General features: G+C 37.7%; 1 protein-coding gene across 1 annotated transcript in view; it reads left to right on the forward strand.

The window, feature by feature from the left end:
- PCLO (piccolo presynaptic cytomatrix protein) overlaps positions 1-16,413 on the forward strand; it is an 876,537-nt gene that overhangs the window by 730,315 nt on the left and 129,809 nt on the right. The window contains exon 22 of the mRNA XM_053719164.1: positions 15,372-15,443. Coding sequence (XP_053575139.1) covers positions 15,372-15,443 — 72 coding nt within the window. The remainder of the gene's footprint in view (positions 1-15,371; positions 15,444-16,413) is intronic.

Below are 16,413 nucleotides of genomic sequence, written 5' to 3' on the forward strand. Positions count from 1 at the left end.
TACACACTAACAGATACACTCACACATATTCTCTCTCACACACTAACAGATACACTCTCACACACAGTCTTACACACTAACATATACACTCTCACACACATTCTATCTCCCACACACTAACAGATAAACCTTCACACACATTCTCTCTCACACACACTCTTACACACTAACATATACTCTCACACTTATTCTCTCTCACACACACTCTTACACACTAACAGATGCTCTCACACACATTCTCTCTCACACACACTCTTACACACTAACAGATACACTCACACACACTTACTCCTAACAGATACACTCACACATATTCTCTCTCACACACACTCTTACACACTAACAGATACTCTCACACACACTCTTACACACATTCTCTCTCACACACACTCTTACACACTAACAGATACTCACACACACTCTTACAGACATTCTCTCTCACACACATTCTCTCTCACACACACTCTTGCACACTAACAGATACACTCACACATATGCTCTCTCACACACACTCTTACACTACAAGTCACACATCTCAGTAAGGAAAACAGTACTAGTACAGTACTACTAGGCAGCGTATATTTGTATATCTGACTAAGGTTCAAACCTGGACACACAAATGGAAAACCAGATTATCTGGGTCATTCCCAGACAGGTGGCAGTTCTAGGTTAAAAATATGAAGAATTGTTTATCAAAAAATTAAACTAGTCTAATGAAATATAGAGCAGATCATGTTTATTTTTTGACCACTAGATAATACTTGCTCTATATTTATTATATTATAGAACAGCAGCTAAAATGTACCACTTTATCGATTGGTTTAGCTTATGCTAAACTTGTAATTGAATTCTAAGATAAGGTGCTTTATTTACTTCTTTTAAGATAGGTTCAAAGAATATCATCATGGTTTTGTAAGGAAAACATAGCAGCATTTCTCAAAGAGATATCAGTGTACTTGAAAGGCAGATGTTTCAAAACTGATAAAATCCTGTGTATTTAAATATAAGGAATATATGAACAGAAAATACAATTACTGTAGCTTAAGATAACAATATCTTTAACAACAGACAAGTTTGTAATTTAAGTTATTACACTTTCTATTTTTACAATTGTATTTTAAAGCATTAACAGGTTCCTAAACTTGGTGTCATAAATACATTTGATAGATCAACCCTCTAAAAAAAACATGCATGATTAATTTAAAGAGGCATAAAAGCCCACATCTTTTTTTCATGATTCAGGTGCATATATTTAAAAAAATATATCCAAATTACTGTCATTTATTTTTAATTCTCTTGGTATCCTTTGTTGAAGGAGTAACAATGCACTACAATGGGCTAGCTGAACAGATTGGGTGACCCAATAAAAAGAGGCATATATGTGCAGTCACCAATCAGCAGTTAGCTCCTGATCTTACCTAGGTATGGCTTTAACAAAGGATACCAAAAGAACAAAGCAAATTAGATATATAATATAAGTAAATTGGGAAGTTGATTAAAATTCAATGCTCTATCTAAATCATGTAAATTTACTTTTTACTTTAATTTCCCTTTAATTAAATTACAAACTACCAAAGAAACATTAAAGGTCAGATCATTGTATATAATTCAGGAAACTGCTAGCATGAAGTATATATTTTTTGATCATATATTTAAGGAACAATGTATTTTCAGCCTGACATTTATAATATCATCGATAATTGTCAATGTTTATATCATGTTTGCTAATATGTAACAACCAAGGGAAATAAGTCAAAGATTTTTATCAGCAGTAAACTACGCATCCCAACGACATTAAGATTTGAAACCTTCCGTCTCTGTTCTATGGTCCGAGCGTGGGGGTTTCCAAAGACAAATCTCAGAGGTGCTACGAGGTGGGAATAGAGATGGTCACAAACTCACAAGCTCAAAGGGACACTCTCATTCCACTATGACATTCTACTTGAACCCTCTTCCCTTCATAAAATTTCCCAACATTCAGCTTGGGAGAGGGAACTAAATTTCACTGCTGACACTGACTCCTGGTATAGAGAGCTATTATTTACCAAAAAATTGTTACACTGTGCGACGTTATGGGAACTTCATTACAAGCTCACTGTTCGATGGCATTTGGTCCCCACTGCTCTACACAAAATTTATAGTAACCACCCTTCCACATGTTGGAGAGGATATGGCCAATTGGGAACTCAAGTTCACATTTGGTGATCCTGCCCAAAGATTTAACCCATCTGGGCACAGCTCTTAGACATTATTACTTCTCTGAATATTTCCCCCCCACTTAGCCCACAAACTTGTCTCCTTCACCTAGATTTCCCGTCACTACCTTCCACCCACGAATCTCTAATTATTTATCTACTTATGTCCATTAAACTTGAAATTGCAAAAGCGTGGAAACAAACGTTGCCCCCCTCTATATCACAAATTATGACAACAGTAAACTTTCTTATGAGGATGGAATCATACTCCTATTTGATTTTAGATAAAATGGACACTTATTATGAAATCTGGACACCCTGGATAGAGAAATTCCCCTGTTGAGTCTATTAGACAGGCGCTACCATCACCCCCCCCCCCTTTTCCCTCCCCCCACTTTCCCTTTTCCCCCCTTTTTTTTCCCTTCTTCTAATAATCTACGAGAGCTATTGAACTACGAGGTATAAAAATAGAAAATGAGAAATTATTGGTTGATATAAGACATCTCTGATTAGTTTATACCTGGCAGACGGTAACCATTGTTTTTCTGTTATTTATTACTTAATATAAATATCAGGTATTAGCTGCCTTTAGCTACTTTTGTCTCATGTTATATAGCAAACCTATTGTTACTTGTATACCATGTATAATCATTTTTTGTATGATTTGTAAAATCACATGCACATATCTAATTGCTATGTATGTTGACTTATCTTTTTCTCAATAAAAATTATTTAAAAAAAAAAAAAAATATTGATTCATTTTGCAATATACATTGATTTGCAAACATATTTACAGTAAAACATTTTCACATGTTTTGTGATCATTCTTACTGTGCTTGTGATATGACAATTATATGGCAAAAGGTTAAGTGCACACCCACATCTATCTCTTGCTTAGGATCTATGCCACAGTGGTCCCTTCTACTAGAAGCATTGCTAGAAGAGGGAAGTAACCAATGAAAATTAACTTAGAGGGACAGTCTACTGTATTTTATTATTATTATTTATTTATAAAGCGCCAACAGACTCCGCAGCGCTGTCCATGGGTACAAAAATAAAAGAACAGTACAATACAATATAAAAGACACCAGACAAAGTTTAACAAACAAATACAGGGAGAATTGAGGGCCCTGTTCCCGTGGGAACTTACAATCTAGATGTGTAGGAGGGTGAGAAACAGGAGGTGGGGACTGCAAAGGTGAGAATGATGTTAGTGTGGAGTTAGATGGGGGCAGCAATTAGGCAAGTGAAATTAATTTGTTACTGAGTTGGGTAATAAGCTTCCCTGAACAGAAAGGTCTTTAGGGAGCGTTTAAAGTAGGAAAGGTTAGGGGAGAGTCTGACAGCTCTAGGAAGTGCATTCCAGATGGTTGGTGCCGCACGAGAGAAGTCCTGTAGCCTAGCATGGGAGGAGGTGATGGTAGAAGATGCAAGAAGCAGGTCATTGTTGGATCTTAGGGGGCGGGCTGGAGTGTATTTGTTGATGAGTGAGGACAGGTTGGGGGGGCTGCATTGGTAAGGGCTTTGTAGGTCAGGATGAGAATTTTGAATTTAATTCGGCTGTAAATGGGGAGCCAGTGAAGTGACTCGCAGAGAGGTGCAGCAGATACAGAGCGTTGGGAGAGGTGTATTAGCCTAGCAGAGGCATTTAGGATGGATTGAAGAGGGGAGAGGCGGGAGAGAGGGAGGCCAGTTAGTAGGTTATTACAGTAGTCAAATCGGGAGATTACCAGTGAGTGGATTAGCTGTTTAGTAGTTTCAGCATTAAGAAACGGACAAATTTTGGAGATATTGCGTAGGTGGTTGCGACAGGAGGAAGAGAGCAATTGGATGTGGGGTATGAAGGACAGATTGGAGTAAAGTATAACTCCTAGGCAGCGGACTTGGGGTGATGGGGAGATAGTGGTGTCACCAACAGTGATTGAAAAGTTAGGAACCGGGGTAGAATTAGAGGGGGGGATTAGAAGGAGCTCAGTCTTGGACATATTTATTTTTAGGTAGTGAGAGGCTATCCAAGAAGAAATACCAGATAAGCAAACACTGATGTGAGAAAGGACAGAAGGAGAGAGTGAAGAGGTGGATAGGTAGATCTGAGTATCATCAGCATAGAGGTGGTAGTTGAAGCCATAGCTACTGATAAGTTTCCCCAGTAAGGAAGTATAAATAGAGAAGAGTAGAGGACCCAGAACAGAGCCTTGAGGTACTCCAACAGACAGAGGCAATGGAGAGGAGGAGTCGCCAGCAAAGGAGACAGAAAAGGACCTATTAGAGAGATAGGAGTGGATCCAGGAAAGGACAGTGTCAGAGAGTCCAAGGGAGCTGAGAGTCCATAGGAGAAGGGGATGGTCAACGGTGTCAAAGGCAGCAGACAGATCAAGTAAGATAAGTATTGAGTAGTGGCTGTCTTTTTTAGCAGGAAGATCATTGGTTACCTTGGTGAGGGCAGTCTCAGTTGAGTGTTGGGAATGGAAGCCAGATTGCAAGGGGTCGAGCAGTGAGTTGAAGGACAAGAAGTGTGTTTAGCGATCGAAGGCTAGTTTTTCCAGGAATTTTGAAGCTAGCGGAAGCAGTGATATGGGGCGGTAGTTTGCAGGAGAATTGGGGTAGAGGGAGGGTTTTTTGAGGATGGGGGTGACCTTTGCATGTTTGAAGGAAGATGGGAATGAACCGGTAGTAAGGCATAGGTTGAATATGTGAGTAAGAGTTGGAGTGAGGGTAGAAGACAGAGAAGGTATTAGATGTGAAGGGATAGGGTCAAGTGGTCAGGTAGTGAGGTGTGAGGAAGATAATAGGGAACTCACTTCATTCTCAGTGGTAGGATGGAAGGTGCTGAGAGTGGTGGAGGGGGTTGCCGGGGGTGGACATGGAAGGTTGCAGTCTTGTGTTGGGATATTACTTTGGATGGTAATTGTTTTGTTGAAAAAGTAGTCTGCCAGGTCTTGAGCACTAAAGGCAGATGAAGGGGGTGGAGCAGGTGGATAAAGGAGAGAGTTGAAAATGGAGAAGAGACGTTTAGGGTTTGAGGCATGAGTAGATATAAGAGAAGATAAGTAGGTTTGCTTGGCTAAGTGAAGGGCAGAGGAGTAAGAATAAAGAGTGAACTTATAGTGGAGGAAATCTGATTCAGAGCGGGATTTCCTCCAGGCACGTTCAGCAGCATGGGAGCATTTTTGCAGGTAGCGTGTTTGCTTAGAGTGCCAGGGTTGGAGCTGACAACGTGGGGTTTTGCGTATTTGGGGAGGAGCAAAAGTGTCCAGTGCAGAGGAGAGAGTATTGTTATAGTGGGTTGTAGCAAGGTCAGAGCAGGATATTGTGGAAGTGTGGGGGAGGTGTTTTTGAATAAGGTTGTAGAGTTGTAGAGGATCCACAGTGTGCATATTTCTACAGGTGCGGGGGCGAGGGGGAGAAGTAGCTTTAGCCTGTATGCTAAGCTAAAGGTGAGCAGATGGTGGTCTGAGATGGGAAATGGGCGACAGGTGGCGTCGGAGAGAGAGCAGAGGTAGGAGAATACTAGATCAATAGAGTGTCCGTCGTGGTGAGTAGGGGATAGGGTGGACTGTGAAAGACCAAAGGAGTTTGTGAGTGAGAGAAGCTTAGAGGCAGCAAGGGCAGATGGACTATCAATGGGGATGTTGAAGTCCCCCAGGATTAAAGCAGGTGTATTTGTAAAGAGAAAGTGAGAAAGCCAGGCAGTAAAGTTATCAAGGAATTGGGAGGTTGGTCCAGGGGGGCAATAGATAACTGCCACCCTGAGGGAGAGGGGGGAGAATAGTCGGATGCAGTGAACTTCAAAGGAGGAAAAGGAGAGAGATGGATGAGGCTGCAGGTGCTGAAAGGAGCAGGAGGGAGAGAGTAAGGTTCCAACACCGCAACCGTGTCTCTCACCTGGCCTAGGTGTGTGGCTAAAGTGGAGACCACCATGCGTGAGAGCAGCAATGGAAGCAGTGTCTGACGAAGATAGCCAGGTTTCAGTAATTGCTAGAAGATTGAAGGTGTTAGAAACAAACAGGTCATGAACAGTTGTAAGTTTGTTACAGACAGAGCAAGCATTCCAAAGAGCACAAGAAAAGAGAGGGGATAAGCTCTGTGGGAGATGAGATTATTAGGATTGTGTGACCTAGAGTTTTTGCAGTGGGGGACTGAGTGAGAGTGTAAAAGTGTGGTGATTGCTGCAGGGCCAGGGTTAGGAGAGATGTAACCAGCAGCAAGCAGTAGTAGGAGTGTGAGTGACAGAAGGTGAGAGGGGGACTTGTAGGAATGGGTATGATTAGACACAGGAGAGTTAGATGGGGAAGTATAGTACTGTAAAATAGTTTTTCCCTTAAAGTGCTTCCAATTACTTGTTACACCAGCTGCAGAGTATAAAATGTATAATAATATTCTTATTTAGGTTTATTGTTGTGTGTGAAATAGCTAGTTTTGTTCTTTGAAACCACAACCCATTAAAAGGTGTTAGGTTTACAGGGAAATCAGATCTCCTTATTTTATCATTTTGTGTACACACATGCTTCTTTATATTATCTCTAGCTGTAAATTACAGCTCAATACTTGGGGGTCAATGCTGTTGGCTTTTATCGATGTGCGGAGTACACGATACGCTACATCGTATCATGTCCGTTCGCACTATAATAAATAGACCCCTTAGAGAGCAACTGAAAATTTACACTTTGTGTTACTTATCTCTCCTAGCCCCAAATTAGAGTGTAATTTCTTCTGCTGGCTATGTTTACACAGATTTTCTATAACCAATACTTAAGCATAGAAACTATCAGTATAGTTGGGAATATCGCTGACAAAATCAGCTATTTCAAATGCTAAAATAAAGGTAAATTGACTATTTGTAAAATTAGATACATAAATAAAGGGACAATCTACTTTGATTTTTTTATTGTTTAAAAAGATAGATTATCCGTATATTACCCATTCCCCAGTTTTGCATAACCAACACAGTTATATTAATACACTTTTTACCTCTGTCATTACCTTGTATCTTAGCCTCTGCACACTGCCCCCTTATCTCAGTTCTTTAGACAGACTTGCTTTTTAGCCAGTTAGTGCTGACTTAAAAATAACTCCATAGGAGTCATTACAATGATATCTATATGGCACGCATGAATTAGCAGTGTCTAACTGTGAAAAACTGTCAAAATGCAGTGAGATAAGAGATGGCCTTCAACAGCTGAGAAATGAGTTTGAGTCTACCTAGGTTTAGCTTTTAACAAAGAATACCAGGAGAACAAAGCTAATTTGATTATAAAAGTAACTTGGAAAGTTGTTTAAAATTGCATTCCCTATCTGAGTCAAGAAAGTTTAATGTTGACTTGACTGTCCCTTTTATACACTCCAATCATTGAGAACAAATTGAAGGGGAGAAAAATGTTAGGGTACACTGTCCCTTTAAATTAATATCAAACAGTTCTTTCATTTGTGTAAACGTTGTGCTTGTCCCACATTCCTTAGAGAGGCCAAAAAAAAAGCAAATTCTGTAAACTGCTGCAGATTGCCTAAACAAGTTGTTTGGATTTGCAGCATTTTGTAGAAAACCTGTTACAGAGTTTGCTTTTTGGCCTCTTACAATTATGTGACTGGAATGTGTGTTTTATATACAGTAGTACACATATAAAACTATATTTACTATTATGTGATTGGAATGTGTGTTTTATATACAGTAGTACACATATAAAACTATATTTACTATTATGTGACTGGAATGTGTGTTTTGTATACAGTAATACACATATAAAACTATATTTACTATTATGTGACTGGAATGTGTGTTTTTATATACAGTAATACACATATAAAACTATATTTACTATTATGTGACTGGAATGTGTGTTTTATATACAGAAATACACATATAAAACTATATTTACTATTATGTGACTGGAATGTGTGTTTTATATACAGTAATACACATATAAAACTATATTTACTATTATGTGACTGGAATGTGTGTTTTATATACAGTAGTACACATATAAAACTATATTTACTATTATGGAATTAAACTTGCATTTTAAAACACTTACATTCACTTCTGTAATTGGTTTTATTTTCTTTGTTCTCTTGTATCCTTTGCTGGAAAGTATTTGTACATATGCTCAGCAGCAACAAACTAGTGAGAACTAACTTTTGATTGGTGGTTACACACATTTGTCATTGGCTCACCAGACGTGTTCAGCTAGCTCCCAGTAGTGCATTGCTGCGTAAAAAAGCCAACTTTTAACTGTTTGTTAAATCTCTTTGCAGGAGTGAAATACATAGAGGTTGATCACATTTCTGTAGAAATCTTATGATTTCCAACAGAAAATGACCATTAAAAGTCTATGGGGATTTTCGTAGATCAATAATTAAATATATTTTCTAAAAATTTGTGATATTTATATGCAAAAAATTGTGCTTTAATAACATATTCTAACACATTAGATTATTTTCTTTTTCTACATTTATATCCCTTTAAGACTTTCAGGAAATCAATGCATTAATATTTACCTCATACAATATCAATTAAATGCGCAGAACTGCTCAATGGCTGCCAGTAAGAAATGTCTAGGAATCATACATATTTGTTTCCTTTTGCTTTTTAAAATTTTAACCTTGCAGCATAACATTATTAAAATTAAAGGGACTCTAAACCCATATTTTTTTCTTTCATGATTAAGATAGAGCATGCAATTTAAGTAACTTTCTAATTTACTTCTATTATCAATTTTTCTTCTTTCTCTCTGTATCTTTTTTTTATAAAAAGAAAGAATGTAACCTTAATAGCAGGCCCATTTTTGGTTCAGCACCTGGGTAGCGCTTGATGATTGGTGGATACATTTAGATACCAATCAGCAAGCTCTACCCAGGTGCTGAACCAAAAATGGATCTTCTAAGCTTACATTCTTCCTTTTTCAAATAAAGATACCAAGAGAACAAAGAAAAATTGATAATAGGAGTAAATTAGAAAGTTGCTTAAAATGGCATGCTCTAACTGAATCATGAAAGAAAAAAAAATTGGGTTTAGCATCTCTAAAGGCACATAATACTCATATGCTAAATCACTTGAAACTGATGTAGTATAACTGTAAAAAGCTGACAGGAAAGTATCACCTGACCATCTCTATGTAAAAAAGGAAGATATATGTAAGTTCTGTGTAAAAAGTTATACTTCAGCTGCTGCCCAGCTGCAGGTAAAAAAAAAAAAAAGGAAGAAATGAACAGCAGCCAATCAGCATCAGCAGTGCTGAGGTCATGAACTCTTTTACTGTGATCTCATGAGATTTCACTTAACTCTCATGCGATTTCATAGTAAACTTCCTTAAACTAAATAGGGAAATAAGATGAGTGTGCACGTAAGCTCACTCCCTTAGCTGTCCCGGGACAGACGTACTGATTTGCTGCTTAGAAGTCCTTTACAATGGGATGTGGCTACTGAGGAACTTTTGATGTAAAATATCTTTCTTTTTTACATAGAGATGTTAAGGTGATATTTTCTAGTCAGCTTTTTACAGCTATGCTGCATCACTTTCAAGTGCTTCAACATTTGGGTATCATGTCCCTTTAAGTACCCCCATGCATTGTCAATGTTACTTTTTCCATTAAAATATTTGTTTATTTTATTTGCCCAATAATACAATGATTAATTGGTGTAGTCATTATTGGCACATCAACTTAATGCATCAGTATTCTCTGCTATGTAATATAATATGCATCTGTAGCAGCAAGACAGATTCTCTCATTATACTCCAAATGTTCTTTTCTCTATTATAAAATTATACGAAGCTATTTTCTTTCCTATTAAGAAAATAGTGCTGTTCTCTTGCATGGGAAAAACAAATACATTTCATAATCATATAAAGCAAATGTCTGCTGGTTTTGAATTTGTTTTTTAGTCTTCCAAATTGGCAGTTCACCAAAAATCAATTTTATTAGGTTTTATGGTCTTGTATTTTTGCTATCTCTCCACATTCTAAATGTATTTCTTGTAAAGAGTAGTGCCTGTATGTTTTAGATCAAATGTTGTTTTTTAACCAAAAAAAAATTAATTTACACATATATTTAACAAATAATAAAAAATGACCACTAAAAATGGTAAATTAATAACACATTTATTAATTCAAGGCCTACAAATATATTACAAGCTGTTTGTTTAATTGAAATAGTATCAGCATAGATAATTCCATTTTAATTGAGATAGAATAAGACTTATGGCCTATTGATCAAAATTTCACCCTCTGGAGAGAAATCACACAAACATTATTATTTTTTTTACCATTATATTGTAACGTAGGTGTCTCTCTTTTACATTGCTTAGCGATATAAACAACTCTCAAGATAAAATGTGCCTCTCTAAAATTCTTTAAGGGACCTTGTGGTACTAGTGAGACTTTTTAGATAATCTCACCAGAACAGAGAGTCTTAGAGAATTTGATAAAGAAGTCAAAATTAAACTTTGGTGATGCAGATAGAACAATTAAAAATAAACATTTATTTTGGTATATTTTGTTAAAACGTATCACCTTTTCATTAATCAAGAGTGTCATATAAAGCTGCATTATTATACATTTCTTTATTTCATTAAATTCTAAAAAGATTTTTCAAAACACAATCACGAAGCATTAAAGAGACACTAAACCCAATTTTTTTTCTTTCATGGTTCAGACAGAGCATGCAATTTTAAGCAACTTTCTAATTTACTCATATTATTATTATTTTTTCTTCGTCCTCTTGCTATCTTGATTTAAAAAGCAGGACTGTGATGCATAGGAGCAAAGTTTTGGTTGAGAACCTGGGTTATGCTTGCTTATTGGTGGGTAAATGTAAGCCTCCAATAAGCAAGCACTATCCATGGTGCTGAACCTAAAATGGACTGGCTGCATTCCTGCTTTTAAAATAAAGATAGCAAGAGAATGAACGAAAAATTGATAATGGGAGTAAATTAGAAAGTTGCTTAAAATTTCATGCTCTATCTGAATCATCAAAGAAAAAATTTGGGTTCAGTGTCCCTTTAAGGGGGATCCCCCAATACCTCTACATTCTTCTACCCACTAATACTTAGATTTTTATAAAGATTAACAAAATACTTATGTATGTGTGTGTATAAGTATTTTGTTAATCTTTATAAAAATCAATTCTACAAAGAAAATTATTAATTAAAAAAAAAAAAAAAATGAATTTAAACCTACCTCATACCGAATATATAAAATTGTGTTTTTAAGCTCTGTGTATAATAACTAAATCACCTCTTACATGTCATTATTTGAAAGCTTTTTTTCTTATTGCAAGCATGTGTCAGTGAATGCTGTTACAGAAACATGTAAGTAGGTATAAAATATAAACAAAGTCAATACGTGTCACGTGTGTGCTACGTGTTTGTAGATATACAGTGCACCTGTATGCAGATATACACACATATACACAGTACAGTGCACTGTATCTAAATACATTTTATAAAATGCACATTTCACTAGCGCATGTATGTACAGTTCCTCACACTGAAAACCTGAAACACACATGCACTACTATAAAAACCTAATCAGCTCTTTGTACGCTTCCCCAAGAGCTGAACCAGTAAAGAAATGGTCTTATCAAATTAAATTTGTATAAATAAAGACTTCAGTAAAGGGACATTTAACCCACATGTTTTCTTTCATAATTTAGATAGATCATACATTTTTAAACAACATTCTATTTTACTTCTATTATCTAATTTGCTTCATTCCCTTGGTATCCTTTGTTGAAGGAGCAGTAATGCACCACTGGGAGCTAGCATATATGTGCAGCCACCAATAAGCAGCTTCTGAGACTACCTAGGTATATTTTCAACAAAGTATACAAAGAGAATAAAATCAATTTTATGATATTATTATTATCAGGTATTTGTAGAGTGCCAACAGATTCTGCAGCGCTATAAACATAGGCAGTATACAAGATAACATTTATAGGGATCAGATGGGTAGAGGGTCCTGCAGAGAGTTGCACTGTTTTAGTCGGCTCTTATGAAGGCGATCTACAAACAGCTGGGCTCATAGGCTTACAATCTAAGGGGTTCAAGGGGAAAGCAATGGAGTTAGGAAAGGTTAGAGTAGGTTGTATGCATCCCTGAATAGTAGAGTCTTTAGGGAGCACTTGAAGCTGTTAAAACTAGGGGAGAGTTTTGTGGAGCGAGGCAGAGAGTTCCACAAGATGGGAGCCAGTCTGGAGAAGTCCTGTAAACGGGAATGTGAGGAAGTAACAAGAGAGGAGGAGAGTAGGAGATCGTGAGCAGAGTGAAGGGGACGGGAGGGAGAGTATCTGGAAACAAGATGTGAAATATAGGGTGGAGCAGTGAAGTTGTGGGCTTTGTATGTCAGAGTGAGTATTTTGTGTTTAATCCTGGAGGCAAGAGGAAGCCAGTGAAGGGATTGGCAGAGAGGTGCAGCAGATGAAGAGCGACGTGTAAGGAAGAAGACTGAGACTGGCAGAGGCATTCATTATGGATTGTAAAGGAGCTAGGCAGCAGCTAGGTAGACCAGAAATGACGTATTTGCAATAGTCGAGGAGGGAAAGGATGAGAGAGTGGATTAAAATATTTGTTTTGTCTTATGTAAGGAAATGTCTAATTTTAGAGATGTTTTTAAGGTGGAAGAGGCAGACTTTAGCCAAGGACTGAATGTGAAGGGTGAAAGAAAGGTCTGAGGCAAGTGTGACCCCAAGACATCGGGCATGCGGGGTAGGGGTAATGATGGAATTATCAACAGTTATAAAAAATTGGGGGTGGAGATTTTGGAAGAAGGGTGGAAAATAAGGAGCTCAGTTTTGGAGAGATTTAGTTTAAGGTAGTGAGAGGACAACCAAGATGAGATATGAGAAAGACAGTTAGTGACACGGGTTAGTAAGGAAGGAGGTAGGTATGGTGCAGAGATTTTGGAAGAAGGGGGGAAAATAAGGAGCTCAGTTTTGGAGAGATTTAGCTTAAGTTAGTCAGAGGACATCCAAGATGAGATATGAGAAAGACAGTTAGTGACACGGGTTAGTAAGGAAGAGGTAGTTCTGGTGCAGAGAGGTATATTTGAGTGTCATCAGCATACAAATGGTATTGAAAAATGTGGGTCTTTATTAAGGAACCTAATGATAATGTGTAGATTGAAAAGAGATGGGGCCGAGGACAGAACCTTGAGGTACCCCAACAGAAAGTGGTAACAGGGCAGAGGATGCTCCAGAGAAGGCTACACTAAAGGTACGGTTAGATAGATAGGAGGAGAACCACAAGAGAGATGTGTCGCAGATGCCGAAGGATTGGAGGGTTTGGAGCATACGAGGGTGGGGAACAGTATCAAAGGTGGCAGACAGATCAAGGAGGATAAGCAGAGAGAAGTAGCCTTTGGATTTTGCTGTAAGTAGGTCATTAATAACCTTGACAATTGCTGTCTCTGTGGAGTGAGGGGGACGGAATCCAGATTGCAGTGGGTCAAGAAGAGAGTTTAGTGCAAGGAAATGGGATAGACGTGCATATACTAGTTTTTCAAGGAGCTTTGAGGCAAGAGGGAGTAGGGAAATAGGGCAGTAGTTGGATAGGGAGGTTGGATTGAGGGAAGGTTTTTTGAGGATAGGTGGGATCAGTGCATGTTTTAGAGATGAGGAAAATTTACCAGTGCTGAGGGAGGTTGAAAATGTGTGTGAGTATAAGGGTGAGGGTAGAAGAGAGGGAGGGGAGTAACTGTGAGGGGATGGGGTCGAGGGGACAGTGAGGTGGGAGGGCAGTAACTTCTTCCTCAGTAACAGGGGCAAAAGAGCTAAATTTATGGCTATCTGGGTTTTGGATGATTGTGTGCTTTTGAGGCGTTGGGGGATTGGTAGTATGTTTAGAACTGATTTCATTTCTGATGGAGTCAATTTTGTTATTGAAGTGGCTGGCAAAATCTTGAGCTGAGAGAGAAGTTGTATTAGGAGTTGGGGGTGGGAGGAGAAGAGTATTGAACGTGGAAAACAGACGTTTTGGGTTAGAGGAAAGAGTAGAGATGAGATTAGAGAAGTATTGTTGCTTATAAAGATTAAAGGCAGAATAGTAGGAGTTCAAGATGAACTTGTAGTGAAGAAAGTCAGCTGAACTCCGAGATTTCCTCCAGTGACGCTCAGCAGCACGGGAACATCTGCGTAGTTACCGTGTCAGAGGAGTGTGTAAGGGCTGAGGATGAGAGTGTGGTTTTTGAGCTATGGTAGGTGGGGCCAGATTGTCAATGACCAATGTAAGGGTGGTGTTATAGTGGCAGATAGATTGGTCAGGGCAGCAAAAGGACGGGATGGAAGAGAGGAGAGGTTCAAGAGAGCTAGCGAGCTGTTGCTGATCTAATAACTTAGTGCTTCTGTGAAGTTTGGTGTGAGGGGTAGAGGGAGAGGGAGTTGTAGGGAGGGAAGTGATGTTGCAAGTGAGAAAATGATGGTCAGAAAGAGGAAAAGGGGAGTTTGTGAAATTTGAGATAGTGCATCCAGAGCTAAAAATCATATCATCACAGGGGGTGGGGATGCACAAGAGATTTCTTGTACATCCACTAACATGGGAAAACAAGTGCCCCGTCCGGGAATCTTGTCAGCCCACATTTGCAGATGCACAAGAAAATCAGATACAATTCTGCATCCACAAGTTAAGAAACCCTACTTTTGTGTTATTGGTTGCATGAGAAATCGCTTGTGTATGCCGGACTGCAGGTTCCCTTTCTGAGAACATAGATAAAATATACAGCTAACCGATATTGAGACAATCCATGGCATCCAATACAAAGCTTCACATATTTAACCATATTAGTCACATTTTAGACCCTATGTAACTGATTACACATCAAGTGAACATCAAGATTCAAATTGAGGAAAGGAATTTCATTAACAATCTTTTTGGGCTTCAAGAGTCTTTGTGAATCTAGGCCAAGGCGTACTTTTGTAAGCACACTGGCTATAGATAGATTTCTCTAACCATGCATTCTTACTATTTTTTTCTGCTACAAGTTTGACTGGAAACACCCTTTGATATTTATATAGGAACCATTGAAATCATTTAAATTAAAACTACAAACAGTTTGATGCAGTGAGAAATGTTGGCTGCCTGTAAAATTTCATGCATATCAAATAAAAGTGAAAAGATGGACTGTTTGTGATATAAAATGAAGCTTTTGATGTATTTTATGCTAATTGTGCTGTTGAATTTAACTACAGATTAAGAAGAAAACTCTGGAAGTAACCGTTTGGGACTATGATAGATTCTCTTCCAATGATTTCCTTGGAGAGGTAAGAATGTAGTATCCAAATGTACCTGACTGTATATTAATATATTTCTATTAAACAGCTTTTATCCTATTTGCATGAAATTTATTTCACTAATACTGTGTATAGCAGAATATTTTATGTTACCTCTTACCTGTGTTAGACACGTACTTTTTTCATTCAAAAAGCTGTGTTTTAAATATTATAAGCTACAGTATATATATATATTTAATGAAACATTCATGCACTTAAGTTTAGATATCCTTTGGAGCTATCTACTTCCTATTTTATTCATGGCATAGCCAAATAATTATACAGAGATGGTACAATGTAGTGACGTGCTTGTGATGTTGCATATGTAATATTTTAGATGGTTTGGATCACTTATTTTTTTTGCAGAAATAAACTTAACTATGATAGTTCATTGTGCCTATGTCTATATAATGTGTTCTTCTTCCTAGCACCTATCTAGCTTTTATTACATTTTTCAATGTTTGTTGCACTAATTATCATAAAATCAATTTATGTTAAAATATGCATTTAATTTGTGCTTTGGATAGCCTAACCCCTTAATAACAGCCTGTAGTAGTAGCGTGTTTTGCCTCTTTCATGCTATTACAGGGCTAAAAACCCTTAAAGCCACGCAAAGTAAAGTCTGTTTATTAAGCAATTAAAGGGACAGTCTACACCAGAATTGTTATTGTTTTAAAAGATAGATCATCCCTTTATTACCCATTCCCTAGTTTTGCATAACCAACACAGTTATATTAATATACTTTTAACCTCTGTGATTATCTTGCAAACTGCCCCTTTATTATCTTGCAAACTTCCCCTTTATTTCAGTTCTTTTGACAGACTTGTAGTTTAGCCAATCAGTACCTGCTCCCAGATAACTTCACGTGCATGAGCACAGTGTTATCTATATGAAACACATGAACTAACACCCTCTAGTGGTGAAAAACTGTTAAAATGCATTCTGAAAAGAGGTGGCCTT

The sequence above is a fragment of the Bombina bombina genome, chromosome 6, assembly GCF_027579735.1.
Source record: "Bombina bombina isolate aBomBom1 chromosome 6, aBomBom1.pri, whole genome shotgun sequence".
In the NCBI taxonomy this organism is placed as follows: domain Eukaryota; kingdom Metazoa; phylum Chordata; class Amphibia; order Anura; family Bombinatoridae; genus Bombina; species Bombina bombina.